This window comes from Cheilinus undulatus, linkage group 16 (assembly GCF_018320785.1).
Source record: "Cheilinus undulatus linkage group 16, ASM1832078v1, whole genome shotgun sequence".
NCBI classification, from domain to species: Eukaryota; Metazoa; Chordata; class Actinopteri; order Labriformes; family Labridae; genus Cheilinus; species Cheilinus undulatus.
The window spans coordinates 31,775,187-31,790,434 of record NC_054880.1 but is presented as its reverse complement, the minus strand read 5'-3'; the positions used below and the strand labels follow the sequence as shown (position 1 = coordinate 31,790,434).

Genomic DNA, 15,248 nt, shown 5'->3' with positions numbered 1-15,248 from the left:
TTAATTTGAAATTTAAAATATTATTCCCCAGAAAACCTAAAAAAAAAGGGAAACTTTGACCACAGAAATTATCCGTTGCAAGTCACATTAATCAGTTTGTTTCCCCCTAATTTTTGCCACTCTTTGCTGCTTTTCGTCCATTCTCCCATCTTTGCTTCTTTTTGCCCATTTAAGTCACTTTTCACACATTTTTGTCATGTTTGTGCCACATTTTGGACAATTTTTGCCAACTGCAACCTATTTTTGTGTTACTTCTCACCCAAATTTTGCCACTTTCTGCCCTTTGTGCCACCTTTTCTCCCCATTTTGTCACTTTTCACCCAGTTTTTGGCATTTTATGCCTACATTTCCCTTTTTCACCCCTTTTTGCCACTTTTTGACCATTTTGCCCCCTTGAACTTATTTTTATTGCCACTTTAACCCATTTTTGCCACTTTTCACCACTTAGATTGTGGCTTTTGCAAAGGTATTTTTCAACAATTTGTCTCCTTGGCTGTCTGGGGTTGAGTAACGCTGCTCTATGGCATGCCATGATACACTGTCATTGAAACAGATTTGGTTGAAATTAAGTCAGTCAAGTTAAATATGTTAGCCATTGTAAATTCAGGCATAGATACCACTGTAAACTTAGCACAAATCTTAAGGAAATTAGTGTTTGGTAGATTTCTTTGTTGTAACAATGCTTTTTAACAATACATTTTATCCTGTTAAAAACCTGTTTATTCCCCTTTAAAATGGTGCCACATTTATAAGGAACATGCATTTGTGGGATGAGCAGTAGAGCTGGTTGGTCCCAGACTATAGAGATATGAGATTGCCTCTGGCTGTAGAATCTCATCTTCATATCTCTCTGTATTGAGATTGCCTCCACTGATGACAAGCCTCGTTTTTCCAGTGAGGGAGATGCCGCCTCACACCATCACACTGCCTCCACCAAAAGATGTTACTCTTATCGGTGCAGCAATCAGCACAGCATTCTCCGTGTCTTCTCCACACTTGGACCCTAAGATCCAGCTTCCACAGGCAGAATCTGGACTCATCACTCATCAACATAACGTTCCCCGACAAACTCAGGTTCCAGTTCACGTGTTGCCAGCACAAACAGGCCTGACAGTGAAGGGCAGTCATGACAGGCCTCCAGACAGCTCTATGAGACTGGAGATTGGCTGCGTGCAGTCTGGTCTGATTTTCTGGGCAGAGTCGTCAGCTATATCGTCCTGCAAACTTCGATAGCAAATCTGTGAAAGACAGGGTACAGTTCCTACATGCTGACAGGGTGAAGATACCTCAAAACAAGAGTCTATCGCAACAGCAAAACAAGCTGTCTGGCATTGGCAGAGAAGATTTGGGAGATTTTTCATGATGCACAACCCACATACTCGGCTCTGCTACTCATCCCAGAAATATGTAGCACCAAATGATTGGCTTTATCAAGCCATTTGAAATCCTGTCACCTCTGTTGACAGTTCTAATGAAAAGAGCTACAACATTCAAATGGAAAAAAAATCCTTGTTTTTCATTTTACCCATCATTTGTTTTTATACTTTGAAAAACCAATGAAAAAGCACCACTCAAATTTTTTACAACCACTAAACAGAAAGCGAAAAGATACAGGGTAGGGTATTATTTACGGTAATTGTATTTGTGTGCAAAGTTGAGACTTAATTCACTTGTGACAAATATTTAACAAATTACCAATCTGATTTTATTTTTTTGTTTTTAATTCTCCAGACAGTCATTCTTTCAAATTGTAACTACTGCCCAAGGAAGTTAAGCCATCCGATTTCTTACAGGATTTATGATCAATTAATCACCATAATAACCCACTATTTTATCAATGGTATGAGATTATAAGATGACAGTTTGATTCATGTAATTAATATGAACTAATGCTGTCAGTCAGTCCAAATTGTAGTCATCATCCTTGTTGTTTTTGACTTGAATAGAAGTAATCCTGAAGAATTATATGACAATAATTGGGCATGATTTCTTTTGCTTTTGTTATTGTACTCATCTTCATCATAGAAATTCTTAGAAAATTACTGAACATATTAAACTATACTTTAAAATAGAAAAAATAAAATCAACACTTACAAATTATAATGAGCTTTACAAATAATTGAAATTCCTAATTTAATTTTCAAAAAAAAAAGGTTTGATAGCAAAATCCAAGTTTAAATGTCTTTGGTAAACACATTCACAGAAATTAAAACATAAAATAAAAATAATCAAAACCAAACAAAACCTTAAGATTTTATGTTAAATACTTCATTGATTAGAAGCTTCTCCAATCAGGGGCTGTAATTTTGCTTGGCAGTAACTCAATCGAACTTGAAAAAGACAATCATGAGGCTTAAGCATTAAACATGCTACGAAGGACTAAACTTTCAGGTTATTATGTTTAATGTAGACAACAGTAAGTTTTCCTCTTAGGTATGCAGTGGATCTAACAACACCACATAATTCATAAAAAATATTTTGTGTGGATTGGATGTAAAGGAACAGTACAAGCCCCTTTTAAAATAGTGAGCTGAAAATAATTTCCACTTAAAAAAAAGAGTTTAGTCATCCTGGCAATCACTCTTGAACAACATTTTCTTCATAGTAGAGCATCAGACTTGGATCTGGTGCTACTCTGACATTCAAGGGAGCTGCAGGAGCTACATTTAGGACTCCTCGCACATGGATAGAGAAAAAAAACCCCAGCAGAACCAGAACATTGCAATTACTTCAAAAAGAACCCAATATACAGAACCAGGAAGCAAATAATAACACAGAACATTACATTATATAGTCCAAAGTCGGATCAGTATTTCCATAAATACATCATTTGAGTTCAACAGACTGGTATTCAACAATGCATGAATGTCAGATTTAAGCTCTCATATAGATATATTCACATTGATATTATTACCTGTAATACCTGTCTCAAGCTTTGTGCAGCAGATCAATTATGCTTGCAAGCTGAAAAATTCCAGCAGCTATCATATGGCTACTGAAAGCAAAATGTCACGATGGAGCTAAGGAGTAATACATTCAACACATAGGGGTGCGCTATTTGGTGCCTAAAAGGCATGCTTTAAGAAAGTTACAATGGCCACATCCAGTTCAGCTTTAAAATATTCTCTCTAACCAGTCTCGATGTCAATAAAGAAGTGAAGCAACTGATAAACCAGACAACAAATGATCTATATTTTGATCAAAATACCAAATGAACACTATACAACACATTAGCCCTTTCTGAATCAAATGCACTTTTTAAGGCAAGAATATCGAAACTACAGCAGCTCTTATTCTCCATTTTTAATGTTCATTATCATAGGACCAATCTGCTTCCTCATCTGTGAATTCTCTGGCATGTGATGAGATATTCTGGGAAAGCTTGTGTGTCGTTGAAGATGACAAACATCGATGGCTTGGTGATGTTGTCTGTCACGCTGTCGTATCTGATAGGAATATCTCCGGTCTCCTTCAGTGGGGCTGTTTTCATCGAATGGCAGCCCTTTGTGTAGTCACCTGTAAGAACCTTTGACACAAAAACAAACTTGTGTCCGTCTGCATTTGGAGGTGAATACTGATCCTGGACTGATAGTGCAGAGTTGACAGCAAAGTACACCCCTTGACCATAGATGGTGGCTGCATGGAGGAGATAAGATGTCAACACCTAAGATGACACAAACTGAGTCAGACAAAAAGAGAAACTGTATTTAAAACATACCATTCTTTCCACAGAAGCTTCTGTTGAATCCATGGACACAGATCTCTTTCACGCTTTGTTCACTTGTGCCATGGTAAAGAGTCCGTTCAACAACCGGATATGTGGCACGCTGTAGTACGCTCGCCTTCTTCAACTTGTACTGATTGTACAAGAGTCGATTCATGAGCTTCTCCACCTGGGAAAATGTTCAAATGAATTAATGCCCTGAATAATTTGATGAAATATGTGTGTCCATATTTTTTTACCTGGATGATTCTGATTTTGCTGTGGTATTCCTGTATGGTCTCGTAGAAACTCTTCACCACATTCTGAAATTCATCAGATTCCTCGTCCACTTTGCTTGCCTCGGGCAGGTTTGATAGCAGAGAGTATTCCTCTTCTGAAAAGGATACAGTTTTTTAATCATTGATGTAGGGTTGTGATTTTTAAAAGCTCCTCAGAACCTGCATGTATGTATGAGAACACTGAATTTTTGCTTTCCTACAACATAGCAATCATCTAGAAAACTTTAATAGAAGAAATAATTGTCTGGAATATCTGTTGAAGTTGAAGTTATTTGCATAAAATTTTGGGAGAACTTGATGTTCTGATATTTCAAGGAATTTTTTTTCAAGTATAAAAAGTTTTCAAGTATTTTTATAGAAATTTAGGGGATATGTTTGTAAATTTTGGTGAGTTTTATAGGAAGTTCTGGGGAAATTTACTTTGATTTTTTAATTTTTTTGGTAACTTTGTACTGCTGTAGCATTACTTCAAACGCACTGGAGCTCTCCCATGTCGGCCTTGTTCTGCCTAAATGTCACACATAAAAAAAATTCTCTTTACCTGGTACGTTCTCCTCCACGTCTTCCAAATCCAGCACCCTTCTGGTAACTTTCACAGATTTCCCCGAGGCTTTGTTGAATTCCTGCATCTTCTCAAAGTCTATGGTGTGAGGCTGATTGTCTAGCAAGATATCAACCTTTGTCAGCTTCTTTCTCCAAATGTTCTCAATGAACACGTTAGCATCTCGTGAGTATGGAGTCGTGTCCGAAGAATTTGGGTTGTGATGCACCCACTGGACTGCTTTGAGGATTTCCCGGTCAGATACGTGGTTGGGCATTTTTTCAAGCAGCAGTTTTGTATCCCAAACTCCCCCGTACACATAATCCTTGAAGCCTGAAACAGTGATAATGGTGCCCTGAACCTGAATATCAACTCCATGCTTTCTCTTGATCATTTCCAAACAATTTCTGTGGTATTCAGACATGTTCTTCACAGCCCGGTTCTCTATCCTCTCCTCTGACTGTCTCTGAGAAACCTTCTTCCCAAAGGCTATTTCCACCCTGATCAGGTCAGAGTTGTAACTTGCAAAAACAACGAGCTGCATGGTGCTGGCTGCCTTGATGGCTTCCTGTGTAGCAGTATAAATGTTCGGTTTTATCTTGTCTCCTTGGGGGCTTTTTTCAGTGCTGCGTGGGGAAGCATCATGTTGGGTCATTGTCTTGGACAGCTCTAAGGCTCTTTGTAGCTGTTCCTCCTCATCCTCTAGGGACCAATGGCTTGACTCCATAGAGTACTGGATGGCTAGAGACAGTTGAGCCTCTTCTTCAAGGTCCATGGAAAGGCCAGCATTATCATGCTGCTGCAGTAACCCACCAGCAGCAGCAGCATTCCCCTCAGCTGAGGGAAGAGAAGAATCAACAACCATCACACTGGGATCCTGGTCTGCATGTGTGGTTGGGTCCTCTGCTGTGTACAGATCCTCATCAATCTCATCAGGTGATCTGTTAGAGTTGGTAACCCCCTCCTCAAGTCTTTCATCAATTCTTGAGACAATTCTCTTTGCTTCCTCTAAAAGACCTACACAGAGACAGAGATAATGTTAGAGACCACACTGAAAAACAATACAGAAGATCATTTAAGATATAGATATTACCTTTGTCTCCTGCTCCATTCTGATCAGTCTGCATAGCGTCACATTTTAACTCGCGTGGATAACCAGCTGAAGACGCTCTCTGGAAGTTTTTGTGGGACATCAGCATCCATGCAGTTTCAAAAACGTCCTGAAACAAGACATAGAAAGTCTCACTGAACACAGCTGATTTTGATCCATCAGAACAGACAAAAAGACTGTATAGTGTGATCTTAACAGAACACTTTTCTTTAGGAATACAAAATATTATCGGTATGATATTGGTATTAGCAGATGTTAGTTTAGATAGTAAAATATTGATATCGGCAGATAAGAAAATTTCTGCCAAAAATTGCAGCCAATATATTGGCCATACATATTGGCAATATATGTCATATACTGGCCTTAAATAACAGTATAAATATACAATTGTTCCATCAGATAAAGGTGGTGCTCAGGTGCTGCACACTCAAGGAGGACTATAATGAAACCTTGAACTTTATGATTGAAGCCCCAAATGTTCAGTGACTGCCAGACTTTCTACTTCCCCCTTTCTCTTTCTGCTCAACTTGAATGCCTCTCTTTGCACTGGAGTGTTTTATGCAAAAAATGTGTGTTTATCAAATTGGTATTGGCTAAAAAGACTTCAGGAATATCAGGTTATTGGTAGAACTGCAATATTGTTGAAAAACAATTTTCATAAAAAATCTTTGGAAGAGGCCCAATGTCAACAAGACAAGCAAATGAAGAATAAAGGCAATAAAAAATATACTATAAATATAGTACAATTTGCATTCAAAGGTGTCAGATTATTGTGATTTTTTTATCAACCAACAATTAAGGATTTCCAGTTCTTTCTTCATGATCTTGTCTTCTTGACAAAATTACACCAAAGTTTGATTTTGCCAATAAACAGGCATTAATTCAAACAGTGTAGTCTGAAAATGCACTCATTTATCTCCAATTTTGGCATGCTTTGGGAAAATAAGTGCCAGTATATAAGGGGGAAAAGCAAACCGTGTCTTTCATAGCTCGACACAGTAAATAGAGTATTAATGTTTTCCTCTGGTAGTCATTATTTCTTCAAGCTGCCTGTAAACCTGAATTTGTATTCTCTACCAATTGTGCATTGTTTAGAACTTTGTTTTGTCCCATGTGTTCTGAAGTTGACAACAAAGCAGCAGTAAGGACAGTGATGCTTAAACATTTATCAGGCAAGTCTTGTTCAGCACTGCAGCAAACCTCTGTGTTTTCCTTCTGCCTTGTGTGTTCTTGTTAACTTAGCCTGAGGCTATTACTGTACAAGGCTTCAAGGTGCACAGCTCTTTAATATGAATGACATCTTGTACAGCTGGCCAACTGAGAGGAAGTGAGGTACAACAAAGCTGCAGCATCAAATACACACTGTAGATGAAAAAAGAAATGTGAAAACTAGAGCTATGTTCTGTTATTTTAGTACCTGATGAGCCAGGGGTTCCCAGGGCACATAGTTGAGGCTGATATAGACCTGGAACTTTTTCTCCATCTCCTTCAGGATGCTCTTGCATTCCTCTTCAGGTATAAAACGGGTCACTCCAGGAGCATTAATGGTGATGGTTTTGGTGCAGATGGAGGAAACGATACCTTGCAGCACCTCTTCAGCCATCTGACATGCAATAGCAGGACCATGGATCTATTGAGCACATTTACAAGAGTGATAAATAATGAAATGTTTGATAATTCAAGGATTTTCAAAACAATTTTCAACGTGGCATACATATTTAAAAAATAAAGATAGCTATATATGTTAGAGCTAAACAATACTTGGATCAAGAGATGCTGTGATATGTTTTCTTTCTGTAATGGATAGTGTATCATGAAAAAATACAGGAAGTTATTCAAAATAAAAGCTTGCTTGCTCAAATTTGTGCAAGCAACATTTGAATGGTTGAATCATAATTATATTATTATGGGCATTAAGTCTTTTTTAATCTTATGCCCCTACCAAAAGTTGAAAAGATGTGATGCACAATATTTAAAAAAAAAACTACTTGTGTAAATATTAAGAAGCGTGATACATAAACTAACATCTAAAATCCTTTTTAGAGCTTTAGCTACAGCTATTTGCAGTATGTTTCTGTTGAATACAAATAAATCAACCATTTAAAAAAATAAATTAGAAAAAACATCTCTGACTGTAGCTAGCTTGAGTTTTATCTGATTGCAGTCAAATGGATGGGGAGAGTGTAAAAAGTGAAGCTGCTTGGTCAGAGTTTAATTTGTTGTGAAATTAATTTTATTTTTTACTGGGTTCATTGTGAAAGCTCATACAATAATAACAATCTAAGACCTAAAAAGTCACGTAACACTGATGCATCACTTACCCTTAACCCACAAACGTCCTCCCCTTCTAGTGGAAAAATGGACACTTGGTCCATGTCAGCCAGTAGCTGGTGACAATGGTTCTGGATGTATTTCAGCATGCCTGGTTCCATGGGGATTACTGTCTCCCTTTCAATAGGTGTAGTAAGAAACCCCAGGATTTCAGCCTGCTTCTCGCTCTCCATCTCTTTCAGAGTTAACACATTCATATTCTTATCTTGTTCTGACACCTTTACAGTGGCAAAAGTCAGAGACTGCAGGAACTCGGTCCATTCCTTGCAGTAGAACATGCACTCAAATTCTGCAGCCACAGGTATACTGAAGTGACACAGCTGAGATTTTAAAAAGATGCAAGCCTGGTTTGCAGAGTTCTGATTTAGAGAGCATACCAAAACATTACAGCCTGAAACCGTGTAAACAGAGGGTGACCCATTTTGATTAATCTTTTTCTCTAGATGACCTTTAACATCTTTTCTTGCAAGGAAACTAGCTTCCTCTGGCTCAACAGTCAAATGACTCTCAGCCATGTTGCCAAAGCAGTCTGAGATTGTATGTTCTGTCTGCTTGATCTTGTGCCTGTCAGCACATTCGATGTGAACACCATTGTCTTTGATTTGGATGGTGACATCTGGATTAGCTCTTTCAATGTCCTGTTTTAAGCTGCTGAGTAGAAACAAATCTAGTTTTAATGGATCAGCAATAGTGATATGAATGGGTAGTACTTCTTCCTGGATCTCATCCTCCATGACTTCCACTGCATCCTCTTCTGCTGCTACACTGGGCTCTGAAGCCATCATAGAGGAGGACTGGCTGCTTGCACCAACAACAGTAGAAGAACTGGTTTCCATAGGAACATCAGCCAGATCCTCTTCGTTTCTCTCAGCTGTATCTCGGGCTCCAACTCCAGAGTCTTGTGACATTAAGCTTTGTGCAGGTTGAAGAAAGTCGTAAAATGGTATAACATCAAGATCAGCTCCATCCAGTTTGTGCTGCTGAGCCAAAACCCAGTGGAGAGCTTACGGAAAAAAAGAAAAACATTATGTTTATCAAAGGTTAACTACTTGCTTGGTTATCAAAGAAAATGCAGATAATAATGATAGTTTTGCACTGCATCTTGCAAAGCTCCAACCTGAAACAATTTTGCCAGATCTTAGAACCACTTAGCCTCATTTGAGGAAAACACGGTGGTAGCTGTAAGCAGGGTTTAGATGTACTAGTTGTAGATATTTTCGCTCCTCTGCAATAGTTAGGGGTTGGGTTTAGTGGGGCTGTAAGCCAGTAGCAATGACTGCTGCCAGTTAAGCTTTTAGCTCACATGTAGCTTTAGCGATAGCTTTTATCAGATATGGACAGCATTTCTTTATTGAAAGAGGAGTAAAGAATGACACTAAATACTTTTCTTGGCTGGAAAATGTTTTTGCACTTCTCCTTATCTGCCTCGACATGGGTTTTATCCAACAACAAGCGCCATCATTTGGAAGCTACAACATTACCTTACTGTTAAGCTTACATTACTTAACGAAGATGCACATTCCTACTACCTTATTTTTTTTCTTGTTGCTCTGGTTGGCCCCTGATGTATGTGACAGACAGAACGCTTATCGAATCACCCTCCAACAATTTTTTGAAAAGTCCTGCCCTTCCCAAGCACGTTGTATGAGAGGTTGCCACAATGAATGTAAAATATATGACATGCATTGGATATATGAACAGTCTATCTGGAATGCCAGGCTAAGAATCTGTTAACGCCCCCCCAAAAAAATGGACTACAGACCACATTTGCCCCCAAGCCATAGTTTGGACACCCCTGTTCCAACACAAAATGTAGAATTTAAATGCTTTGTACTCAAATGTAAAGATTTGGACCCAAACTGATCAACAACACTACAAAATACCTGTACACAGAGCAATGGCTGTAGTATAATACAAAACTTACCTTCATAATGTGTGAAGGACACCTTGGCTGTACCCTCTGAAAGCCTTGTGACCTCCCTCACCACGCTATTTTCACCTCCCTTATTCTCAAAATATAACGTGAGCAGATCTGTACTGGTGCCAGGTCGCAGGTTCTTCACCAAGATGGAGTCCGTATGCTCCACCTGTTCAAGAGTTACCTTGGCCCCATCAAGTGCCCTCTTGGAAATTCTTTCACTGATGCTTTGGAAATCTGCAAAGAAAAAAAATTAAATTTTAAAAGTATCACAAAAAATGACAACTTGAAACACTGGGATTTCTTTTTCAGTATAAGTACATTTTAAAACAAACCATACATACAGCCTAGCATTAGTTTATGCATGACATGGTGGTCAGCCGGGATCAGCTGATGGCTAATTATCGCCTCCTAGCTCCAACAGTCAATCAAAGCTCGTTCTCACAATACAGGGGTTTATCAAAATCATGACGCACTTCACACTAGTGCCTGATGCATTAATGCTGATGCACCATGTTGCTGCCAAAGCCTCCGCCGCAGCCGCCTCTTTTATAGCATGAAGCTTGTTGCACCCTTATCTTCAGATACATACTACTATGGATTAATTGCTTTTAAACCAATTTTATTGTATCAAATACGCATTGTCATAGATGTTTCTAACCATATGGGGGGTTTCTAGCTATGCGCTCCCTGAAAAGTGAAAGCATGCTGCTTGACTAACCCAGGGATAATCTTTTAATCAGAGCCTCCTCTGCCAAGGAAAACTGTACATCCATTTTGCAATAAAATTGTTAAATGTGTAACACTAGTGTTCCTGCCTAAAATTACCTCTAGAGAAGGGTTGGCTGAGAAAAATAAGGATGAGATCTCTTCCTGGAGAGGGATGCAGACGGTACTCAGGTAGTTCCAGGCCAATCATATTCTCCACGAAAAGCTCTATCATCTCAGGGTTGGTGTTAGGGTTGATACCCCGGAGCAGCAGTAAACATGGGTCCTTTGTGGCTGGCTTTCTAACACTCAGCTCTACATTATGCAAAACATGGGGGCCTTTAGCCAGCACTCCAGCTGCAGCTGCAAAATTTCAAAGAAGAAGAAAGAGAAGTAAAAGAAAATATACTTAATTAATTCCAAAGACAAAGTCAACTTTTTCATACTGTTATTACTAAAACAAGTTATACATACACAAGTTTGGAAAAACTACAGAGATACATGGTAGAATAGGAGTAGAGCTAACAAACAACTCAATGTGAAGTTTTTCTTTGTTGAGCACAGCCTGGTTTACACTTTACTGCATCAGATTCTGGAGGAAGGAAGAAGTGATTTTTAAATGCTACTCAAACAATAAGGGGTCTGGGTCATTTTACAAAGAGCTAAAGAGTTTGAACATTTAATTTCTCCCTAACCTGCTGAATTTAAGGACAGAACAGGGTTAAATCATGTGGTTGAAGTTTTTATGTCCCTTTAATTGTCACCATTTAAAAGTAATGTAAAAAAAGGGGTACAAAAGAATTTGTATGCATCTCATGTCAAGGTCAACAAATTACAAATACCCTATGTTACTACTAACCTTGTGCATCTTCAAACACGAGTATAACTCTGTCCCCCTTGTTCTCCACAGAACTTAGTGGGCCTCCTCCTGAGCGCCGTTTATTCTCAAAATACAGAAGGAGCAGCTCCTCATCAACCTCTTTAGGGAGTGCCAGCACCTCCACCGTCCTCTCCTCCAGGCTCTCAACAGACATCCTTAAAAAAAAAAGAAAAACACAATCTACTGTTGTCAAAATTAGCATCAACTTTACCTGTTTTTGTTTATAAACCCCAAAATCCAAATATCTCAAATCAAATAAAATTCCCAAATTATAGGCCTTACACACATTTTCTTATTTCAAACCCATTGGATGGCCTATCCATTGATGCAGCATTGTAATTATTTTGATATAAGCAAATTAAATAATGACAACCACCAAGCAGACAGAGCCCAGGTTTGGTACCCAACAAGACTCCAGGTTGGCTACCAAAATCTATACAGAGCTGTTTAGCTCCGAAAAAGGCAGATGAACCTTCAGTTTACTGTTACTGTTAGACATACATTTTGCATATAATGTACATGTAACCATTACCAAATGAATGGGTATATCTGAATATAGATTATGTATTATTCATGCTGGAAACAAACATTGTACATCTTGTTTTTTTGTCTGCTTATAAAATATGTAACTAGCCTGTCCAGCCTAGCCCATTGAGAGTAACAGGATGATTTTAATACAAGAGAAACTTGGTAGACTTTACATGGAAAAAATGCGAGTATCTCTTTCAATATGGGCTAAAATGAGAGTGGAGATATAAACATATTTGATATCAGATATCAGCACAAGTCCAGTCCAACCATAAAAGGAGCAACAGGTGAACCTGACAGCAAGACAACAAAAAACTCAAACGACATAGTTTACCCAACCATCACCAGAGAAATCATAAGAAGTATTTAAAGATTTAGGATCAGTTCAGCTGAACAGCTAAAATCACTGTTCTTAACTGGCCCACATAATGTGTGGGGCTACAAGGTTTTGAGACAGGAAAATAATATAGCCTACAACTATTTTAAAAATACAAAGCCTCCCTATAAAGGTATTTTATGTTTCTTTGGGCTTTTTCTACATTTAATTGAATATCTCCACATTTTTTTATGTTTGTCTGCCATGACAGGTCAAAGACAGTAGTTAAATCATGCCACTGGCCAAAAAAAATGCTGTTGGTACTGAAATGTTTGTTGAAATAAAGTTCTTACATATCATCAGTGACACTACTATTTTCCCAAAATATTTAAACAAATTACCAGAAACTGTGGCTCAATTTCTCAAAACTCAAACTGAAAAAGATACTACTTGTGATACTTACAAATGTTTTCTGTTTACATTATATGTAGCAAAACTCAGTAAACTCAGTTACAAAACTGTAATAACTTCAAAAGATTTTGGGGCACAAGATATCCAATATTCCAGACTAGGCCTGCATAAGAAACTGCAACTTTGACTGTTAGTGTAATACAAGCTCTACAATAAATTCATTGCAAGCATCTGAATTCATAACACTAAATAAGAGAATTATTTTAGGAAACAAGCAATGTTTTTACCCATGCAGTCAGAGGAAACTCAAGCCTGCTATCAGCTTCCCTTAGATTAATACTAGTGCATCTCAAAAAATTAGAATATCATGAAAAAGTTCAATATTTTTTGTCACTCGTTTATATTACATAGACTTGTTACACATAAGATAAACAGATAAACAGACTTTAATTCCATCATAGTGAAACTATTACTTTTAGATTAAGATTTTAATCAACCATATTTAAGCCTATAGAAACTCAGTGCATCCATTTAAAATATGTTCATTTACTTTTGTTCTTATAGTGAAACAGACAGAAAGGAGATTTCAATGTCACCTTTTTCCAAAATTGTTTATCTCTACTCCAGACCATCACTTATTAAAAAAAAAAAATACACTATTTTATTAATCAAACAATGGCAATGAACCAGAACAATAAGCAAGTAGTTTCTAAGATGTTAACAATTTCTCAGCACACTGGTTAAGAGATAATGTTATGATGTGTACTCTAACAAAAACTGCTTATATATTTTGCTAACATAATATACACTACAAAGAGAGTGATTTGTTTATATTTTAATGGACTAGTATAACCCCTATTACAATTAGTTTGCTTTATATTGATTAGTTGTAGGGCAAACGAAACATAAATGTGCGTATTTTTTTTTTTTTAAATAAAGGCAGAACTTCCTTTTGTACTGGTGTTTAACAGGTGTTAGCTAACTTTAGCTCAAACATGTTTACTTTACTCACCTGCCTATTCCAAAATAGTGCATTTAACTACTGTGTTCAACTTTGCAGCACAACTACTGAAGCTAATTTGGTTTCCTTAAAAGAAGTAGATGCATACCACAATACTGATCATGGCCTACATACACTGTAACTGAAAAGCTAACCAACAGGAAGCTTGTTCTTTTCGGTGTAATGACTGAAGAGCGATAACGTATGTCGGTTTACTATCTCAGAGAAACTTTAACTTAAAGTGGGGAGAAGTTACGGTGTCGTGTTTTATCTTTTCTGCGTAGTTTACTTGAAGTTCATATCAATTCGTGCTGCCATTTCTTCGGCTAGAAAGTGAAACCAGTTGTCACAGTTGCGCACCGTTTATACACTGAAGCTGTAGTTTAAGACGAACCCTTTTTATATAGACGAAAGAACGAGAAAACAGTTTCCACGAAAGACTAGGTGACAGTTTCTAGCTGCATTTCTTACCTTACAACAAAAACATTTGTCCAAAGCTCGTTGTGTACAGACAGGTTGGGCTGGTGGCTCACTTCCTTGTTGTGCTGCTCGTTGAACAGAAGGTGGCGTCATCAGCTGCACGTGTTAAAGGGGAACACACAGGCTTTAGTACACCGAGCATATACAGAATTCCTAAAGGTTGGAAATGCTATTCCAGGTGAAATGGGATAATTTGAAAGGGCCAGTTGTCTCTGCCAATAGGATATATATGAAGCTACAAATGTACAAACAGACAGAAGTTACTTTTACAATGTAAAACAACAACGTAAACATAATGTAAAACAACTTCAAGAGGGAAATTCTTCTGGAATGCTTATTTCCCAGATATCACTTGGCAAAATATATAACTTTTGGCCTACGAATCTTCCACTGCAAAATAAATAAATAAATAAATGTTTATCCCACTAATTCGTACATTTCAAGATTTGCTGAGATTAGTAACATTTGTGATTTCTGCAAGAAGACAGAGGACAATAAAATTCCCTTATTCTTCGACTGTCCAGTAATCGAAACATTTTGAAAGGCTGTTTTTATTTATTTATTTATTTTTTGGACAAATAATAGGAAAATAATTGCAAATAATTGCAAATTAAATTTAACATCAAAATATATTATTTTACCAGATAACAAAAACAAATTACTACAACAAACAATTAACCTTATGCTTTTACTCGGTGAATTCCACATCCATAGACCTAAAATGCAGAAAACTCACCCACATTTCATTGCATTCAACTCTGAAGGTAAAAGTTACATTAAAATGATCAGTAGTAAGAAATCTATTCACAGCTGATTAAAGATTTGTTCAATGATTAGGATTCCATCTGCCTCAAACCCTTTTATTTACCATTGAATATCTGTTTTTGATTTATTGCCCCTTCACTTTTCTTTTGCATATGTTGTATTCCCTCGCTATAATGTCTGATACAATGCACCTTATACAATATATTGTGCATAATGTTTAAAATAAATATTGTAAAAAAAAAATGGTACACTGTGAC

At 37.4% G+C, this 15,248-nt stretch overlaps 1 protein-coding gene across 1 annotated transcript; it reads right to left on the bottom strand.

Moving 5' to 3' along the window:
• Positions 1 to 1,613: 1,613 nt before the first annotated feature.
• Positions 1,614 to 14,315, bottom strand: parp10 (poly(ADP-ribose) polymerase family member 10). Its single transcript, XM_041809391.1, has 11 exons — positions 14,218 to 14,315; positions 11,471 to 11,646; positions 10,732 to 10,974; positions 9,910 to 10,140; positions 7,976 to 8,988; positions 7,072 to 7,284; positions 5,637 to 5,763; positions 4,544 to 5,560; positions 3,964 to 4,097; positions 3,719 to 3,893; positions 1,614 to 3,636 (listed from the first exon to the last, which is right to left on the bottom strand). Exons 2-11 carry the CDS (start codon positions 11,643 to 11,645, stop codon positions 3,338 to 3,340), a joined length of 3,627 nt encoding a protein of 1,208 aa, XP_041665325.1. The 5' UTR covers position 11,646; positions 14,218 to 14,315; the 3' UTR covers positions 1,614 to 3,337.
• Between the last annotated feature and the right edge of the window lie 933 nt (positions 14,316 to 15,248).